The sequence below is a fragment of the Podarcis bocagei genome (genome assembly GCF_964188305.1).
Source record: "Podarcis bocagei genome assembly, chromosome: 7".
Lineage (NCBI taxonomy): Eukaryota > Metazoa > Chordata > Lepidosauria > Squamata > Lacertidae > Podarcis > Podarcis bocagei.
In genome coordinates this window covers 68,203,614-68,222,978 of record NC_138132.1, presented here as the reverse complement: position 1 = coordinate 68,222,978, position 19,365 = coordinate 68,203,614, and the positions used below count along the sequence as shown (strand labels likewise).

Below are 19,365 nucleotides of genomic sequence, written 5' to 3'. Positions count from 1 at the left end.
CCATCCCTTCCACATGGTGCAGGTGCATTGATGAAGACACTTCCAGAAATAATAGTAATCCCCATATGCAACCTTGTTCTTGTTATTTATTTCTTAGATGCATTTTTTTACTTTTTTTACCCAGGGGTAATTCAGGGTGACCTACAATACATAAACAAAGATATATCAAAACGGATGTAAACAAAAACAAAGGAAATCTAGAGGACAATCCAATTTCAAAAGGCATGATCAAAATATCCCACCCACTGTGGGAGGCCTCAGATAATTAAAAAACCAAAGCCTGGCAAGGGGTGGGTGTGTTTGCCTGGTACCTAAAGATGTGTAATGATGGACCCAGGTGAGCCTCCCAAGGGAGTGCAATCCATAAGCTGGGAGCCACTACTGAAAAGGCCTGTTCTCATATTCCCATCCTCAGGACCTCTTGAGGAGGAGGCACATAGACACAGTCTTCATGTGATGGGAGAGGAGACCCTGGAGGCAGTGGGGTCCTGAGCCACAGAAAGCTTTATAGGCCAAAACCAGCACTTTGAGTCAGTCCCAGAAACTAACTGGTAGCCAGTGCAGCGGGGCCAAAATTGGTGTTAGGTGCTCAGGCCAGCTTGCCTACCTTGTTATGATCTGAGTATAACTTATTTGGCTACAATTCTGCTGGTTTAGGGTTTCTTAGGCAGGGCCGGCCCACCCATGAGGCAGGCTGAGTCAGCAGCCTAATGTGGCAGAAGGGTGCCCCACCACCGGCAGAGAAGTGGCACCAGCTTATCCACTGAAATCTCATGAGATCTTGTGTGCTCTGTGAGATCTCGCTGAAACCTGCTGCCACTTTGCAGGCACAGCCACACAACCCAGCTAAGGGAAGTTTCCGTGGCGCCATGGCGGCAAAATGGGATGTGGCGGCCCTGTTTGTAGGAGACTGAACACACCTGTCAACTGCTTATCTCAGTATTCTAGAGAGTTCCAGCACTCTCCTTTGTGACCACCTGAGTTTCTTGCCTGTTTGGGAATCCAAAAGGACTACTGTTTCCACCCTTCCCCTCAGGTGTCTCTCCAGCTTGCCTGCGGCTCCTTCCTCTTGAACAAGGCCTTCTGTGAGGCCATCAACATCCCCCTGGAGAAGCTGAAGTGGACGTCTCCTTTTGCCTGCCACCGCATGGCTGCCAGCCCCTCAGCCGGCTCCTGCGCCTCCAGGAGACCAGCCACGTCAGAGGAAACCAAGAGCTCTGAGGGAACTCAACCACTGGACAATGTCAATCTCTCGACAAACAAAGAGAGTGAGTCTGTCGAAAGTCACTCCGGGGCCCTGAAGGCTGAGAACAAGCTTTCTCCTCCGGCCATCACCATCCAGCGCTTCTCCTTTCCAGAAAGCATTCCATCGCCTCAGGAGTCGCAGGCTGACAGCGGGAGAGGTTCTGAGACGGACAGCTCCGAGCTGCAGGCCTGGTTGGTGGACATTGAGCTCCAGCAGAAGAATGCACCAGAGGGAATGCTGTGGGCCACAGCCGTGGCCCTAGCCTGGCTGGAGCACAGCTCTGCCTCGTACTTCATTGAGTGGGAGCTGGCGGCAGCCAAGGCCAGCCTGTGGCTAAGCGAGCAAGATTTTCCTGAAGGCTGCAGCCTGCCGGCAGTGAAGGCAGCGGCTCAGCAGCTCTTTGTGTTGCTCAGGCACTGGGATGAAAACCTGGAGTTCAATTTGCTCTGCTACAACCCGAATAATGTATAGAGAGGAGGAGAGGGTGGGCTCTCAGGAGGGAAGGTGGGCACATGGTGGCTCATTCACGAACCAGGTTACAACCTACCAATTACTGCCAGAAACACCCCTGTATGTTGGGTTGAGGGCTGGGCTGGGAATCTCAGGCCCAGAGGTCATATGCAGCCCTTCAAAGATCTCTATCCGACCCCTTGGGGCTCCTCACAGGTCACACCCCTCACTGACCCTCCTCCTGAGCTTCCTTGAGCTCTTTCACCTGGTTGAGACGTGTTCTTGAACTGTGATAACGCTTCTTGCTTTCCTGGATGCAGAGTTGTCTATGTAGAACCTCTCTGACTGCTCTGTGTTTGGACTGTAGCCTGCTGCAGAAAGAGGAGGAGTCCTATCCGTAAGCCTAACCCCATCTACCACTGCCAGGTAGCCCCCAGAAGGTTGCCTGCTAGAGAATGTGGCCTTTGGGCTGAAAAGCAATTCCCTGCCCCCTGGGTAAAGTTTTCCCAGACAATGAACAATGCTGCATTCAGAGGCTACTCCCCACCCCTGCATCCTTGTATCCTCTGCCAGCAACACACATTTTCTATGGGGCTAGAATTATTTAAACAGTGGTAATATTATGCATCCTTTTCTATCAAGTCCCAAGCTTGCAATGTGCATTGCCATCTCCTGCCTAAGTCCTGTGATGGTGGCTAATATTATTCCCGCCTGTAGATACAAACCGTGGAAGCTCCCTTAGCCCATGGGGTCCATCCAGCCCATTCTTGTAGACACCAGGGATGAGCAGCAAACTTCAGGCTCATGGGTCCCACTCCTGCTCTTGGTTTATTAGGATGCCGGTGAATGTCAAAGTCCAGCAATCAGAGTGTGAAAGAGAGTCAGAGGAAGGGCAACATGTGCCTAGAATTAAGGAACAAGGTGCTTCTTAGCATTTGCTCAGCCCAAGGGTGTGTTTTTATCATCAGATCTAAACTTACAGTCCAGTCCCAGACAAAACTCCACTCCTGGTTTTCCCAATAAACTTTCTTCCTCTCAGCAGCTTAATTTTTAGAAGAGTCAGATGTGGAGAAAGCCTTATGTTGTTATTGCCCTGTTGTTAAAAAACCCTCACAGATCTACTGAAAATCACCTTGAGACCTAACAGTAGATCTACTTTCTCCCCACCCTGGTCTGTGTTGGCAGGGCAGCAGATCACCACGTTTTCGAAGAGGAATCTCTTCCTGGAAGTGCTGGGGGTTGCACCTGGGATCTTTTCCAGATAGGGCACCTGCTACAGCCTTTCTCCTATATAAGCATAGGAAGCTACCTTCAACCAAGTTAGACCATTGATCTGCCTAGCTCAGTATTGTCTTCTGCAAAATGTAGGAATGATGTAAAAGTTTACGCCGGTACTGTAGTGACAAATTCGGAAGTGCAGGGTTCCCTTCGTGTTAGTCACAGACACACCCACTTCTAAAGTTATATGACCTAAGATTATACAATAATCTTACAAATATAAAACAATAATAATTAGGGATGCATTGAAACGATAAATACAAATCTCCATTTGTTGCTTTTCAGCTGGATCTACTATTTTCTATGCCTGGTACGTTGGGAACTGATTCAGAGTGCTCCAATATGTTCTTTCAGAGTGGCTTAAGCTGTGTTTACCTTGACGTTCCACTGGAACAGCTTGTGTTGTCTGTGTTCCTAAACGCTTAGCTTCGGAGCATACATAACAGCTTCTCCTCAATGTTCTTCCCACACACCTTCTCCAGGGTGACCCTAGCCTAGGAGCCAATCCTCACTGGCTGGCTCAGCCCCTTTCACACTTATTCGTTCCAATCAGCACAAAGGGTGAGAAGGCTTCTTAGTGGCTAAAAAGCTCCTCTTTCATGTTGATTGGGTTGACCCTGCTGCAGAAATAGTAATTTTGCCTGCAGATCACAACACCACTGTAATCTGCTTTGTGGGAAAGAATCCCATGGAGGCTTATAAGCAGTCAGTGAAAACAGAATATTCCCTGACCACAGGCTTGCAATCACAAGACATGGCACACAACAGAAAAAGGAACAATCAGGCACCCGTTCTTAAAGTTCAATAGCCCTTTTTATAATAACCACTTGGGAACAGTTTAGGGGTTGGAGGTGCCTGATGGAGCTGGCCTTTCAGTAGAGGTGATGGGGTGAGTCCTGCTTCTCATCTCTCCCACTGAGGCAGCCACTGGAATGGTGAGGAGGACAGATGCAGATGCACAATCCCATCAAGGTTGGTTTTGAGCAGTGTCTTTTTTTATCAGCACGTTCCTGCACACTGGTAATGCAGAGGAGGTGAAAAGACTAATGTTGCAGCACAAAAACTTCCTCCCACTTTTCTTTTGGAGGGACCGTTCTTTGTCAACTAATGAGAAAAGGAATTGCATCCAAAGGGAAGATAAAATGTTGGTCGTAATGGGTGGGCCAGTGGCTTTTTGTTGTGTTTAGTTTCAAGGTGGCTGAGGGCACCTGGGAAGGCTGCAAGTGATTTGGAGAAAGAAAGACAAGACATTCACAGCCCTTTATTTCACTCTGCAAATCATCACCCCTTGTGGCTGGCACTCTGCAGCCCTCCCAGGTGCCCATGCTTCAATTAAAGCCCAGGGAAAGACGTCATGAGGTAACTCCACATATGAGGCTAGGAAGGACAGGCACCTGGGGAGGCTACAGAGCATGGAGGAAAATGTTTGATGTAAAGAAAAGCATACATAGCATGCTTACATCGATAAGCTAAGCTCAAAGCCCTACCCTGAGAACCATGCAGACAAATGGGGAGAAAACCTTTGAGAAACTGAAGGGCAGGTCTTGGCACAACACAAGAAAGAACATAGAAAGCTGTCATATATTGAGTCAGACCATTGAGTCTTCTAGCTCAGTATTGTCTACACTGGCTGGCAGTGGCTTCCCAGGGTTTTAGCCTGGGCACATTCCCAGCCCTACCTGGAGCTGCTAGAGATTGAACATGGGACCTTCTGCATGAAAATCAGATGCTCCATCCTGAGCTATAGACTTTCCCCTAAATGTAAAATAAGATCCCAGTCCTCATGGAACGCAAAGCTATGGCCAATTGCACATATGTAAGATGAGGAAGTTTAAAACAGCAGTGGAAGACTCCTAAAGCATCAGCTCTATTTTGAAAACAAGACTAGGTGATTCAGAGTTCCCAGTTATTCCAGGGTTCAGACTGGAAGAATTTCAGGAGCCCCCCTACCTGCCACTCATCTTCCAGCCCTCCGGCTCTGCCACCAGGGATGTTTGGAGTGGGGTTTTCTACTGAGCTGTGTTCATACTTCCGGCAAAGTGTTAGCAGCTTCATTTAGTTGTGTCAGTCCACCAGGTGGCCTCTTTCAATAATTGTTCTTGCTGCTCAATGTGATGATATAATTATCTAACGTCCGAAGTGCCTTCCGGATGTGATCACGCCTGCTGTATCGCTGACGCTTTCGACTGTGGTGTCTGGGCTTTGCATTTGCCATCCCATGAGCCCAAAACCTCGAAAGTGGGGGGGAAATATTGAAACCTTTTCTTGCCTCCCTTTTGTTTTCATGTAGCAGAGTATTCCTGTGAGCTAAAATATATTTATTGCAGCTTGCACAGTGTTGCGTGAAGTCGGGATCAGGCACTCCTCTCCTCAATTTAAACTAGTGCCATTTTGGTAATTAAACAACAACAACCCACAAATTCAAACTTTGGTCCGCCCCCCCCAAAAAAATATTGTTTTGGTTTTCTGACTTTCTGCTCAGATTTTACTTTTGGAATCCAGCTGGAAATTAATAGAAGAACAACAACTTGATTTCTTGCCCACCCTTCACCCATGAGGTCCCGAGGAAGCTTACAGCAATATAAAAAAGCAAGATTAAAATTTGTTAAATGAGTATTTCAATCTCCAATTAAATACAGCCAAGAGTACACGAAACCTTACTCTTGTTGATGGATATGAAGCATCAGCTTGCCAGATTCAATGGTTCCTATGCTTTTTTCAAAATAAGATAAGTAGAATTTCCACTGGTTCCATTCTCTTTTTTTACTTAAAACAAAAAAATAACCTTGTCATCAGATCCAGAGCGGGTACAGATTGTTACCCTTTTCCTATGGGTCCAAGACCTTCCCTAATTCACCTCCAACATGCCCCCTTTTACTCCCTACCACCGTGGAAACCCTGCTGTTGGTACTTCTGCATCAGCAGATCTTTCCCCCAACATCGAGGGGCTGATCCAGTCCTGTATCCTGTGTTCACAATGCCCAAACAGATGGGAAACCTGCATTGAGGCTATGAGGGCAAGAGCCAGAAGTCTCCCCCTTGGTGGTCTCCACAAACTGGTATTCAGACACAGACCGGATTACTGCAGTGCATTCTACCTTTAAAGTTGAGCTGAAAGTTGCAGGTAGGGCAAAATGCAGCAGCTAGGTCTAAGGCTGCAATCCTAACTTCATTCACCTGGTAGTAAACTGAATTCAACAAGACTTACTTATGAGGAGACATGGTTAAGAGTGCACTGTTCTAAAGCCTTAACAACTCAGGACTGGAATAGCTGAGAAACCACTTTTCTCTGTATCCATGCCCGTAATGGATGGGACCCTGTCCTCTTTGCTGTTTCAACAATTGCCTACTACTCTGTGCTGCAAAACTGGTTTTTCTCAGGCCTTTCCCAAACTGAATTGCTGTTTTTAGCTGGCAGCTGATCTATGATCTATGAGGATTTTCATTACGCTCTCTATTTCTGCTGTATGACTAGTTTTATTGAATGTCTTTTTTATGTACCCTTGCTCCCTGAATAGATAGTATATACTGAGTGATTTTTTTAATGCTGTCTCTTATGCTGCAGATAGTCCACATAGTAGCTATTATGTGTGCTACTTAAGTAGTAGCATGTGGGAGCATCATAAATGTTGCCCCACCACCAGGCATTGCTCTCTGCCAGCCAAGTGGCATTTTCACTGGCTCCAATCACTTTCAGCCAGCCCAAGCTGATTTCAGGATTGCCCCCTTAATCAGATGCATTTATAAATCTCATTTGGAATAGCGCTGTGATCAGTTTCCCTACTTTCAGTTTACTTGCATCACTTCTTTCTGTTTTGCTATCTAGGTTACGTTCAAAGATATACATTGATAAAACACAACCCCCAAAAAGAGAGGCAATATTGATGCCATTGTACATCTGCTCCCCAAGATTCTTTTTTGTGTAGTGTTTTCACCAATGCACAACATATCGGTAAAACACCACATAAAAAGAATCTTGACACAATCGCATGCGCAGTCGTATTAAGGGTTGCTTTTGTGCAGTGTTTTAGCAATGTGTATGGCCCAGTGGCGAGGAGGGAGAAAGACACAAATGGCTCGAAGAAATGGAAAGCTGTGTCAGAGCCTGCACGCACGAAAATTTAAGTGGAAACTTAAAGACAGAACAAGAAATGATTCCTAATGCACTGGATCCGTTATGGAAACCAGATCAAGTAATTCAGAACTTAAAAATTTGGGGAGAAATTTACATGAGAATAATATCAGAAACAACCTAATTATCTATCTCTATCTCTATCTCTATCTCTATCTCTATCTCTATCTCTATCTCTATCTCTATCTATCTCTATCTCTATCTCTATCTCTATCTCTATCTCTATCTCTATCTCTATCTCTATCTATCTCTATCTCTATCTCTATCTCTATCTCTATCTCTATCTCTATCTCTATCTCTATCTCTATCTCTATCTCTATCTCTATCTCTATCATCTCTATCTCTATCTATCTCTCCAGTAACAGTCATTAGGAATATCAGGGAACAAATTATGAATGGGGGTTTATTATGAATGGGGGTTTGGTGAGTGTTTTTGGATACACAAAGAAAAATGCCTCTCCGAATTGTGTTTTGAACTCTAGTTGGTGTGCTTGCTTGCTGGAGGAGCAGTTTAGTGAGGGAAGGGCATTGTGCAATATCAGCAAAATGGTGACTGCATGGATTATTATTTTTCCTTTGGCTGGTTTCTTGTGTTGGTTTTCTCTTGTGGAAGCTTTGGTGTCGCAATAAAACCATAACACTGCAAGCAAACCTTTTCTGTGTTAGTTTGTAAGCATGGCGAGGCACCACTGACGGAATCAATGCACTGCTCCCTCATCACCAGATTTTGGCACCTCTCTGAGAGGGAAAGGACTTTGTGGTAAATGGCCAGGGCCCCACTCAGCAATTTTCACAGAAACACCTTGAAGCGACTTATAAAAGCATATATTAAAACAATCAATGAATCATCTATTATACTGTCAGGGACCCATTGAAACAGGACAAATGGAGTAAGAACATAATCATTAAAACATAAACATATTTAAATAACATATAATACAAGGGGGGAAAATGAGCTACCAACTGCAATTAAAATGAGAGCATCACCTTATGAGACCTTTGAGGAGAGAACAGAAACTTGGCCACTGACTCTATTAGCTTGTTTGTATCAGCCAAGAAATGTTTCATAGAATTGTAGCGTTGGAAGGGACCCTAAAGTTCATCTAGTCCAGCCCCCTGCAATGCAGGAATATGCAGCTGTTCAATATGGGTATCGAACCTGCAACCTTGGTGCTATCAGCACCATGCTCTAACCAACTGAGCTATCTAGATTTCAGGTACCATTCTGGACTGCTGTCCTTACAGGATGTTTCCTCAGAAATGGGCAAAGTAGTCTGTTATGTTGCTCTCCGTGAAGATTACAGGGTTTATTTTTATTTATTTATTTTTAAAGTGGCCTAAAGTTTTGACTGCTTCATCTCTACAGGGACACAAAGAATCCTCCTATGGGACACCTTCATTGTGCCTTCCCAATATTGCAGAAAGGAGACAGCCAAATCTGGAGAAAGCATGGAAATACTTGGGGAAAGGCAAATTACCCAGTTAAAACTGGGGTGGGGTGGGGCTCAAATCTAATAATAAACATCTCAGGAAAAAGACTGTACAGCAGGGATAAGAACATAAGAAAAGCCTACTCTGCCTCTCTTAAATCAGAACCAGTGAAGGTGGTGAAGGTCCTGTGTGAGTGTCTGGAGGCAGTTGGAGGATGGATGGCACATAACGGATTGAGGGATGGGGTGGGCTGGTGTGGAGGACTCCCTGATCCTGAATGGGCTAACTGTGCCCCTCTGAAGGACCAGATGCACAGCCTGGGAGTCATTTTGGACTCACAGCTGTCCATGGAGGCGCAAGTTAATTCTGTGTCTAGGGCAGCTGTTTACCAGCTCCATTTGGTACGCAGGCTGAGACCCTACCTGCCCGCAGACTGTCTTGCCAGAGTGGTGCATGCTCTAGTTATCTCCCACTTGGACTACTGCACGGGGCTACCTTTGTGTTTTTTTTGTTTTTTTTAAATAAATTTTTTATTGCTTTTTTTCCAAGGTCAAAGAACATCGTCAACAACATAACAAAAGCGATTTTACAGAAAAAAAAGAAATTATAAAAGAAAATTCATTTTTCCAGATCTATTTTCGTAGTCAACTGGACTTCCCCAGATCTTCCATCCCCTGCTTTCTTTACAATAAAAATAAACAGCAAATTGATACCTTATTTCATGTGTTTTTGTGCTTTCATTTAGTTATATCATCTGTAATTTATACTTTTCAAAATCATAACTTAATTTCCATCGTTTATAGATCTCAATCCTGAAGCATGTTTTTCCCAAAAACTTAGCAAATTCTCAACATTCATATAGCTTATAATGTTTTTGTAGATAGTCCTTAAATTTTTTTCCAGTCCTCTTCCACTGCCTCTTCTCCCAGATCTCGGATTCTGCCGGTCATTTCGGCCAGTTCCATGTAGTCCATCAGCTGTGAATGCCACTCTTCCAGCGTGGGTAGCTCCTGTGCCTTCCAATGTTTAGCTATAAGGATTCTTGCTGCTGTAGTTGCATATAAAAAGAAAGTTCTATCTTTCTTTGACACTCTCTGGCCCACAATGCCCAGGAGGAAGGCCTCTGGTTTCTTGTGAAAGGTGTACTTAAACACCTTTTTCAACTCATTATAAATCATTTCCCAAAAAGCCTTCACCCTCGGGCATGTCCACCAGAGGTGAAAGAATGTTCCTTCAGCCTCCTTACATTTCCAACATTTATTGTCAGACAGATGGTATATCTTTGCAAGTTTGACTGGGGTCATGTACCACCTGTATACCATTTTCATAATGTTTTCTTTTAAGGCACTACATGCCGTGAATTTCATACCGGTGGTCCATAACCTTTCCCAGTCTTCAAACATAATGTTGTACCCAATGTCCTGAGCCCATTTTATCATAGCTGATTTAACTATCTCATCTTGAGTATTCCATTTAAGCAACAAGTTATACATTCTTGAAAGCACTTTCGTCTTAGGTTCAAGTAGTTCTGTCTCTAGTTTTGATTTTTCCACCTGGAAACCAATTTTTTTATCCTTTTTAAACACCTCTAGAATTTGGGCATAATGGAACCAGTCTCGCACCTTTCCCTTCAATTTTTCAAAGCTCTGCAACCTCCAAGTATCACCATCTCTTTCTATTAACTCACAGTATTTTGCCCAGCCACTCCCCATGTTACGTAGTTTAATGGCTTTAGCCTCCGTCGGTGATAGCCACCTCGGGGTCTTATTTTCAAGTAAGTCCTTGTATTTAGTCCAGACAATAAATAGAGCTTTCCTGACAATATGGTTTTTAAACAGTTTATGAGACTTTACCTTGTCGTACCACAAGTATGCATGCCACCCGAAAGCATTGCTATGCCCTTCCAGATCTAGGACATCAGTGTTTTCTAACAGAAACCAATCCTTCATCCAGCAGAAGGATGCAGCTTCATAATACAATCTTAAGTCCGGCAGGGCAAATCCCCCTCTTTCCTTCGCATCTGTTAGTATCTTAAATTTTATACGGGGCTTTTTGCCCTGCCAGACAAACTTCGTGATGTCCTTCTGCCACTTTCCAAAACACTCCACTCTGTCCACGATCTGGAGGGTTTGAAACAAAAATAACATTCTTGGCAATACATTCATTTTCACTGCTGCGATCCTTCCCAACAAGGAAAGTTTCAATCTTGACCAAATTTCTAAGTCCCTTTTAATTTCAGACCAACATTTTTCATAGTTGTCTTTGAACAAATTCAAGTTTCTCCCGGTCAAGTTAACCCCCAGGTATTTCACTTTTGTTACCACGTTTAATTCTGTTTCCTTCTGAAACCCCTCTATTTCTGAAGGTGTCATATTTTTTGCCAAAACCTTAGTTTTTTGTTTGTTCAACTTGAATCCCGCTACCCGACCAAATTCAGAGATTAGCTCTAAAGCTCTTTTTGTACTAGTTTCTGGCTCCTGTACTGTCAAAACCAAATCGTCTGCAAAGGCCTTCAATTTATATTGTTTTTCTCCAACCTGTATTCCTTCCACCTGCTGGTCCTTCCTGATCAAGTTCAGCAACACCTCCAGGACAGAAATAAATAACAAGGGTGATAGGGGGCATCCCTGTCGTGTCCCTTTTTCAATTTTAAGCTCCTCTGTCACCACATTGTTTACTATCAGTTTAGCTTTTTGTTCTGAATAGATTGCTTCAATACCATTTTGGAACGCCCTTCCCACACCCATCCCTTCCAAATTTTTCTTCATAAATTTCCAAGATATGTTATCAAAGGCCTTCTCTGCATCTATAAAGATCAAAACTGCTTTTGTGTTCAAATTTGTCTGTAATAACTCCAAAACGTCCACAATGTTCCTAGTGTTGTCAGACAAATGCCTGCCAGGGAGAAAGCCTGCTTGGTCTTTATGTATTACTTCGTTTAAAACTTTTTTCAATCTATTTGCTAAAATATCAGCAAAAATTTTGTAATCCACGTTTAGGAGTGAGATGGGACGGTAGTTCTTAAGTTGAGTCTTTTCAGATTCCGATTTTGGTATCAAAGTGATGAATGCCTCTTTCCACGATTCTGGTGCCCCCTTCCCTTCCATAATTTGATTGCATACCTCCATTAGTGGCTGAACCAGATATTCCTTCAGTATCTTGTAATATTTGGAGGTAAGTCCATCTGGACCTGGGGATTTGCCTAGTTGCATGTTCTGAATGGCGCTTTCAATTTCCTGTTGTGTTATTTTATAATTCAGGGCTGTTTGTTTATCTTGTGTTAGTTTTTGCAGGCCATAACTTTCTAAGAATTGGTTTATCTCAGTCTCTGCTTGGTGTCCTTGGGTAAACAATTTTTTGAAATATCTCTGGAAACACTTTCTAATTTCTTCTGGTTTCTGAATACATTCTCCTTCAACCTCAAGATTGGTAACAAAGTTCAATTTTTGTCTCTTTTTCAACTGCCATGCCAGCAGTTTCCCACATTTATTTGCCGATTCAAATGATTTTTGCTTCATCTGTTTAATTTTCCATTCGACTTCTTGGTTTATCAGTTTCGCATATTGTGCTTGATGAAATTTTATTTCTCTTAAAACCTCTTTTGATTTTGGATTTAATCTCAACTTTTTCTCTCCATCTCTTATCCTCTCCAAGATCTTGTCCTTTTTACTGTTCTGGAGTTTTTTCTTAATAGAGTTCTGTTGTATCAAAAATCCTCTCATAACAGCTTTGCTCGCGTCCCAGATTATTTTCTTTTCCACCAAGGTATTCAAATTTATTTCAAAATAGTCTTTCAGCGTTTTTTGGGCCTGCTTTACAATCTCCTGATCTCTGAATAAAGAGTCATTCATTCTCCATCTGAAGGATCCAGCTGGTGTGAGTCTCAGATCCATTTTCAAAGCATTATGGTCGGAGCAGGTTTTAGGACAGATGTCTATTTTTTTTGCCTTAGGTGCCAGTCCTCTAGATATCCAGATTTGGTCGATTCTTGTCCAAGATAGGTGGGCTTCAGAAAAGAATGTTCCCTCTTTACCTAAAGGGTTCTTTGTTCTCCAAATATCAATCAAGTCCATATTGTCTGTAAGTTCAAAAAAAGTCTTAGGAAGTCTGCCATCATTGGTCAAGTTTTGGTTTTGTGACTTATCCATGTAAGTGGAGACAACCCCATTCATGTCTCCCATCAAAATGATGTTAGAATAGTCAATATGGTCCAGCATTATCTCATGCAGCTTCTTATAAAATTCTGATTTCCCATCATTTGGTGCATAAATTCCTACTATCAAAAATTTTTCTCCTTGTGCTTGTATTTCAATTGCCAAAATTCTTCCAAATTCATCTTTAAACACCAACTTTGGTGCTAGGCTCTCTTTTGCATATATCACTACTCCTCTTTTTTTAACCTTGTCTGATGAAATAAATTCTTGGCCTAGTCTCTTGTTGATTAACACTCTCCTGTGGAGCCTAGTCACATGTGTTTCTTGAAGGCAAATGACATCCAATTGTTCTTTTCTCAATATGTGAATTTTTTTTTTCCTTTTTTTGGGAGAATTTGCGCCATGAATGTTCCAACTGAGAAGCTGTAGAGACATCCTGGATCAGTTTATTAGCCAGTGGGGGTGTCTCCTTTATCGTCTTTGACTGGAGGTGGAACCGGGTTAAGGCCAAACGAAGGAGGTGGCCAAGCTCCTGCTGTTCCTTTCCGGAGGTCCTCCCCGTGATCGTTTAGGAACTTTTCTTGCTCTTCTGCTGTTCTTATTCTTACCTTCTTCCCTTTCAAAGTAAAGGATAGTCCTTGAGGGAATTCCCACCTGTAGGCAATTGTGTTGTTTCTCAGTAAGCTTGCTAGATCTTTGTATGTAGTTCTTAAGTCCAACAACTGTTTTGGTATGTCTCTGAAGATTTCTGCTGTCTTTCCCTGAATTACCAGTGAATTTTTAAAATGTAGGCCGAGTATATTATCTTTTTCCTGCTTAGATCTCAAAATGATCAAGCAGTCTCTTGGTTTATCCTTCTTGGCCACTCTTCCCAATCTAAAAGCGGTAACAATTTTAAAGTCCTTCTCTTCTGCCAAACCCCAGAACTTGGATATTTCTGTAGTCAGAAAGCCGATCAAGTCTTCTTTTTCTGATTCTGGGATATTTCTCAACCGAAGATTGCTTTCCCTGTTTTTCAGTTCAGCCATAGACAGGTACGCTTGCTGGTCATTAACCTGTCTGCTCAGTGGTCTTACTTCCCCTCTTAATTCCTCAATCCTCTCTTTATTTTGGTCTGCTTTGGTATTTGCTTCCTGAGCTAATTTTCGATTTTCTGTTATAATCTTTTCAATTTTTCCTACTGCCTGTGTATTTTGAGCGACTTGATCTGTCAGTTTATTAATTGTGGCTGTCACCTTATCAAATTTAGCCGCTTGTTCCTCAAATTTAGCTGCTTGTTCATCAGCTTTCTTATTTAATGCTGCCAACTGTTCCAATATTTCTTTAGAAACAGGGTCCAGCCCTCCTGCAGCCATATCCCCAAAAGTTGGCTGCTGGAATTGTCCTTCTTGCAGACCTGTCACAATAGGAACAGATGATCTGCGTGGCTGCACCGGCAAAGTTGATTGCAAAAGTTCAGTTTGTTTTGCTTTCTTAGCAGCCCTTGTTTTTCCTACGCCGCTCATTCCACAGCTGTCCAGGCGTCAAGGTCAAATTGTAAATCCCATGGGAAAGACAATCCAAAAAGAGATAAACATCTAGACATAAAAATTCCAAGTCAAACAGCAGTTCTCAGAGACTAATAAATCCACAATCCAGCAGGGGGAGCTCCCCATAGGTTAGGGAGAAGGATAGAAAATTTCCACCATTAAGTTCCCAAAGAAAAAAATAAGTAAAATCCAAAATAGGAGGGGAGTCCTCCAAATTCAATTTTAACTGCAGAGAATAAAAGTTCTTTGCAAAGGTGCATGCAACAGTTCCTTTTTTTACAGCTTACGAAGTAGCCCAGCGTAACTTTTTATGTTTTTATATATAGTTACCGCAGTCTGATGTTACCTTGTATCCAGACAGTCCGAGAGCAGGGTTTCATAACTTTGTAATCCACAGAAAAATAGAGAGAGGAATCACAGTCTTTATCCACTTATAGGTCTGTTATAATTTTCCTTTAACTTTTAAGCAACCAAATCCGAATTTGCAGGGTATATTCCAACTTCTTTTGAGCTCCTTTTAACGCTTCCGCTTTAAAGAGTCTTTGCTCGATACTTTAAACAGAGCCGGAAGACTGACTTCCTTTTTAGCGTCTCCCGCTTTCAGCCAAATTTCGCCAAATTAGGTTCATATAAAGCCTCAAATTTCTTACTCACGAGTCTGTTGTTTCAATTCAATTGTTCAAAGAAGAAAGGTCAGCGCTGGTCAGCAGCAGCCGCGCGGCTTCGCTTCCGCGGAAAGAGCGATGGATTCACAGCACCGCTACCCCCTCCACGTTCCGAAGCCCCTTACGGGGTCTCTTCTGCGTTTCCGAGGTCGCTCCTGGTGCCCGCCGAACCCCACGGCCACGGGCTCACTCTACCCGTGGTTTGTCTGAATGGGTCGTCGCTGTGCCGCAGCGCACGACCCTTTTCCGCGGAGCCCCTCTTCAGCAGCTGAAGAGGACCGCCATTGCTGAACGCGCCGCCTCCGGAAGTGCTGCACGGGGCTACCTTTGGAGGTGACTCGGAAACTGCAATTAATCCAGAATGCGGCAGCTAGACTGGTGACTGGGAGTGGCCGCCGAAAGCATATAACACCGGTCTTGAAAGACCTACATTGGCTCCCAGTACATTTCCGAGCACAATTCAAAGTGTTGGTGCTGATCTTTAAAGCCCTAAACAGCCTCGGTCCAGTATACCTGAAGGAGCGTCTCCACCCCCATCATCCAGCCCGGACACTGAGGTCCAGCGCCGAGGGCCTTCTGGCAGTTCCCTCCCTGCGGGAAGTGAGGTTACAGGGAACCACGCAGAGGGCCTTCTCGGTAGTGGTGCCCGTGCCGTGGAACGCCCTCCCAGCAGATGTCAAGGCAATAAACAACTATTTTACTTTAAAAAGACAACTGAAGGCGGCCCTGTTTAGGGAAGTTTTCAATGTCTGATGCTGTATTGTTTTTAATACAGTGGTGCCTCGCAAGACAAAATTAATCCGTTCCACGAGTCTCTTCGTCTAGCGGTTTTTTCGTCTTGCGAAGCAACCCTATTAGCGGCTTAGCGGATTAGCGCTATTAGCGGTTTAGCGGCTATTAAAGGATTAGCGGCTATTAAAGGATTAGCGGATTAGCAGCTAAAAGGCTATTAGCGGCTTAGCGGCTTAGAAAAAGGGGGGGAAGCGGGAAAAAATCAGAACACTTGCAAGACGTTTTCGTCTTGCAAAGCAAGCCCATAGGGGAAATCGTCTTGCGAAGCAGCTCAAAAACGGAAAACCCTTTCGTCTAGCGCAGGGTCTGCAACCTTTAAGACAAAAAGAGCCACTTGGACCCATTTCTGAAGGGGGGAAAAAACTGGGAGCCGCAAAACCGGGAAGGTGACGTCAGGACGGTGCGTGACTAACGCACGCACCGCCCCCATGCGACGTCACAGCCAGTACAGCGCCCGCCACAGTGGGGAGTGTCGGGGCGCACAATGCGCCTCCTCCCCTCGCTAGTATCCGCCCCGGAGCCGTGGCAAAGGTGTAAAAGAGCCACATGTGGCTCCGGAGCCGCGGGTTGCAGACCCCTGGTCTAGCGGGTTTTCTGTCTTGCGAGGCATTCGTCTTGCGGGGCACCACTGTATTCGGTTGGAAGCTGCCCAGAGTGGCTGGGGAAACCCAGCCAGATGGGCGGGGTATAAATAATACATTATTATTATTATTATTATTATTATTATTATTATTATTATTATTATTATTACTGCTGGATCAGGCCAATGGCCTGACGAACTGTTTCAAAAGGACTGGAACAAATTTATACTTTATATGAAAGAAAACTGTAAACATTTGAAAACGTTTGTAGGCTTGAACTGAAATGTTTTGTAAGGAAGTGATTTACAGATAACAAGGTGAAATATGTGTGGAAGTCAGAAAGAGGGAGGGAAGGAGGTTGATGCTCTTATAGAGTACAGTGGTACCTCGGGTTACAGATGCTTCAGGTTACATATGCTTCAGGTTACAGACTCCGCTAACCCAGAAATAGTACCTCGGGTTAAGAATGTCCTGCTTTTCCTTAGGACCAAGGCCGTAGCTAGAGGGTGGCAAGGTGGGCCCCTGCCAGGGGCGCAGGCGAAAAATCGGCTTAAAAATATGTCCATAAATATGTCTAGAAATAAAAATATTGATGTTTAACCTCATAAGAAAAGGTTTTAAATAGAGGGTGAATTGAATGGGTGGAGGGGGCAGGGTTGGAAGAGAGGCGGAAAGAAGAGCTAATTTGTCTGTGGCTAGGGGGCGCAATCTGGACGGTTCTGCCAGGGGCGCAAGATCACCTAGCTAGGGCTCTGCTTAGGACACCCCTTTTTTCATGAGAGAAATGTTGGAGGATATGGAGTTATGTGACACCCCCAAGCCAAGGAGATATTTTGTACATTAGAGTGGTACCTCGGGTTACAAAACGCTTCAGGTTACAAATGCTTCAGGTTACAGACTCTGCTATCCCAGAAATAGTACCTCAGGTTAAGAACTTTGCTTCAGGATGAGAACAGAAATTGCACGGTGGCAGTGGGAGGCCCCATTAGCTAAAGTGGTGCTTCAGGTTAAGAACAGTTTCAGGTTAAGAACAGGCCTCCAGAACGAATTAAGTTCTTAACCCGAGGTACCACTGTAATTTATTAAGTTATAGAAGTATGTAACAAAATGTGATTATGATAAAAGTGGAAAATTAAATAAAAAATATTTTTTTAAAAAGGAAAGTGGCCCCCAGAAAATAACCGAGAAGGAAAGGTGGCCCCAGTTCTAGAATGTAGGACTAACGAAGCAGCCCCCACCCGACTTTGCTCTTTCCTCTGTAGGAAGTTAATCCAGCCCAAGCCCCAGGCTTTCCTCTTTTTAAAAAGCAAATACCCAACCCCAATCCCCAAGGTGAAGGGTGGGGAACCCCTTTTAGAGACTTACTGAAGCCTCCCCTTGAGTTTTGACAGCTGATGATGCTCTGTGCCGAAAGAGGAGGCAGAGGCTGCAGCTGATCTAGGCAGCACGTGGACTGGAGGGTGGGGGTGGGAAACGTATTGGAGGCGTCGCGGGGTCTTCCCCCCCCAGCCGCCGCCGCCAGCAGTGCTTGTGAAGCTTCACAGGAAAGCTAAATTGACAGGTAAGTGCTTTGGTTCTGATCTTCCTGCCCACACTTTGGCTCGTTTTCGGGTGATTGTTCGGAGGATGATTAGCACAGGTGTATTTATAAAGTACGCATCTCCATGGTGTTCGTTAATGCACATGCAGTTGCTTTTCGGATGCCAAGCACCTGCCTGACTTGATCTGCAACTCATCCCAAGAGACACTGATGCGGGCAAAAGAAAACCAGTCCTGCACAGCCCTGGGTTTGAGGCAATCAGGACAGGCCCCAAACATTTTGTTGTGTGCAGGTAAGACAGTTCTGGCCATTCTCTCAGTTTCTCCTTTGTCTGATCTTCAGTGCTCCGCATTTCTACATCACACACACACACATACAAACAACTGGGGGGGGGGGAATCAACAGCATTTTGTTTTGTTCTTTAATCAATTTTATTAAAGGTTTTCAACCTAATGTAGCATAAAATTTCAACTAAATTAAAGGGAATAATAAAAAGCAATATATCAAACAGAAAAAAGAAAATTGAAAAAGAAACCATAAGACACAAGATTATAAATCTATATGTAGCCCTCAGTCACCCTCTTATCTTGATCTTCGCACATACAGAGAGTTGAATCTTCCCACCTCCCACCCTAAGAAAAAGCCCCTGCCTTTTCTCATTAGCATTCCAGATGCAAATTTCTCTCAATAGGCATGTTTGTTTGCCTTCTCTACACTTTTTTTGGTGCAAAGCAAGTTCCCCTAAAATAATGCATTTTTTAAATGTTACTTTCACTATTGCATATATATACAGAATGTATGTACACACACACACACATATGTATCGGCACACTTTACCACCAATATATTCATTTTGCTACATGTTCTTTGGGTGGAGATCTGCATTATGAGATTTGAGAAAGTGCAAACTTAGAAGGACGTCTGCATCTCAGCTTGCTTACTGTTCCAGAAAGTGTGAATTAGCTAGGTTCACCTTTCAATGCAAACTGAATAATAATATATTTTTTAAAAAATCCCACCCTTTCTATGCAAGAGGCTCTAAGGCTTAGACTCCAAGGGGATCTTCTGTGGTTCTTGGAGCACCTGTGGAGGCTATTCACAGTCCAGGCAAACAGGGACGATTGGAGCAGCCGTATTGATAACCCCCTCCCTCTAATAGTGAACTCAGGTGCTGAGCACCAACAATACTGTAGCCAAAACAGGGCTGCTGAGAAGGAGGAGGCATCAGCATGCCCCAAGGTTTACAGAAGTCCTCCTCCCTGCAAACTCACGCAAACAGGGCAAAAACACAACAACCCAAAGCAGCTCACTGGGAGCTGAGCATAGTAAGTGTTCGGGGCAGAGTGGGGAAGAATGCAAAACCTGAAGAAGGGGAATATAATGCAGTGTCCTAGAAAAGGGCATGGCTGGCTGGGACCCCGAAGAGGATCACAGTATCCTGCAACTTTTTGTCACAAGTGCCGCTTTAAAAAATTACAAGAATGGCTAAGAAAAATCTGATCATGCTAGAGCTCGTGAACATCCATTGGCGCTGAATGCCTGACGGTTGGGGGAGATGAAAGAAAAT

At 43.9% G+C, this 19,365-nt stretch overlaps 1 protein-coding gene across 6 annotated transcripts in view; it reads left to right on the top strand.

Annotated features, from left to right (window-relative positions):
• The window catches only part of VWA5B1 (von Willebrand factor A domain containing 5B1), a 69,947-nt gene extending 63,830 nt beyond the window's left edge, over nucleotides 1-6,117 (top strand). For all 6 annotated transcript variants that reach the window (XM_081201397.1, XM_081201402.1, XM_081201400.1 and 3 more), the window contains one exon: nucleotides 1,037-6,117. In XM_081201397.1, coding sequence (XP_081057523.1) covers nucleotides 1,037-1,717 — 681 coding nt within the window. In that variant the 3' untranslated portion in view covers nucleotides 1,718-6,117. The remainder of the gene's footprint in view (nucleotides 1-1,036) is intronic.
• The last annotated feature ends 13,248 nt before the right edge of the window (nucleotides 6,118-19,365 follow it).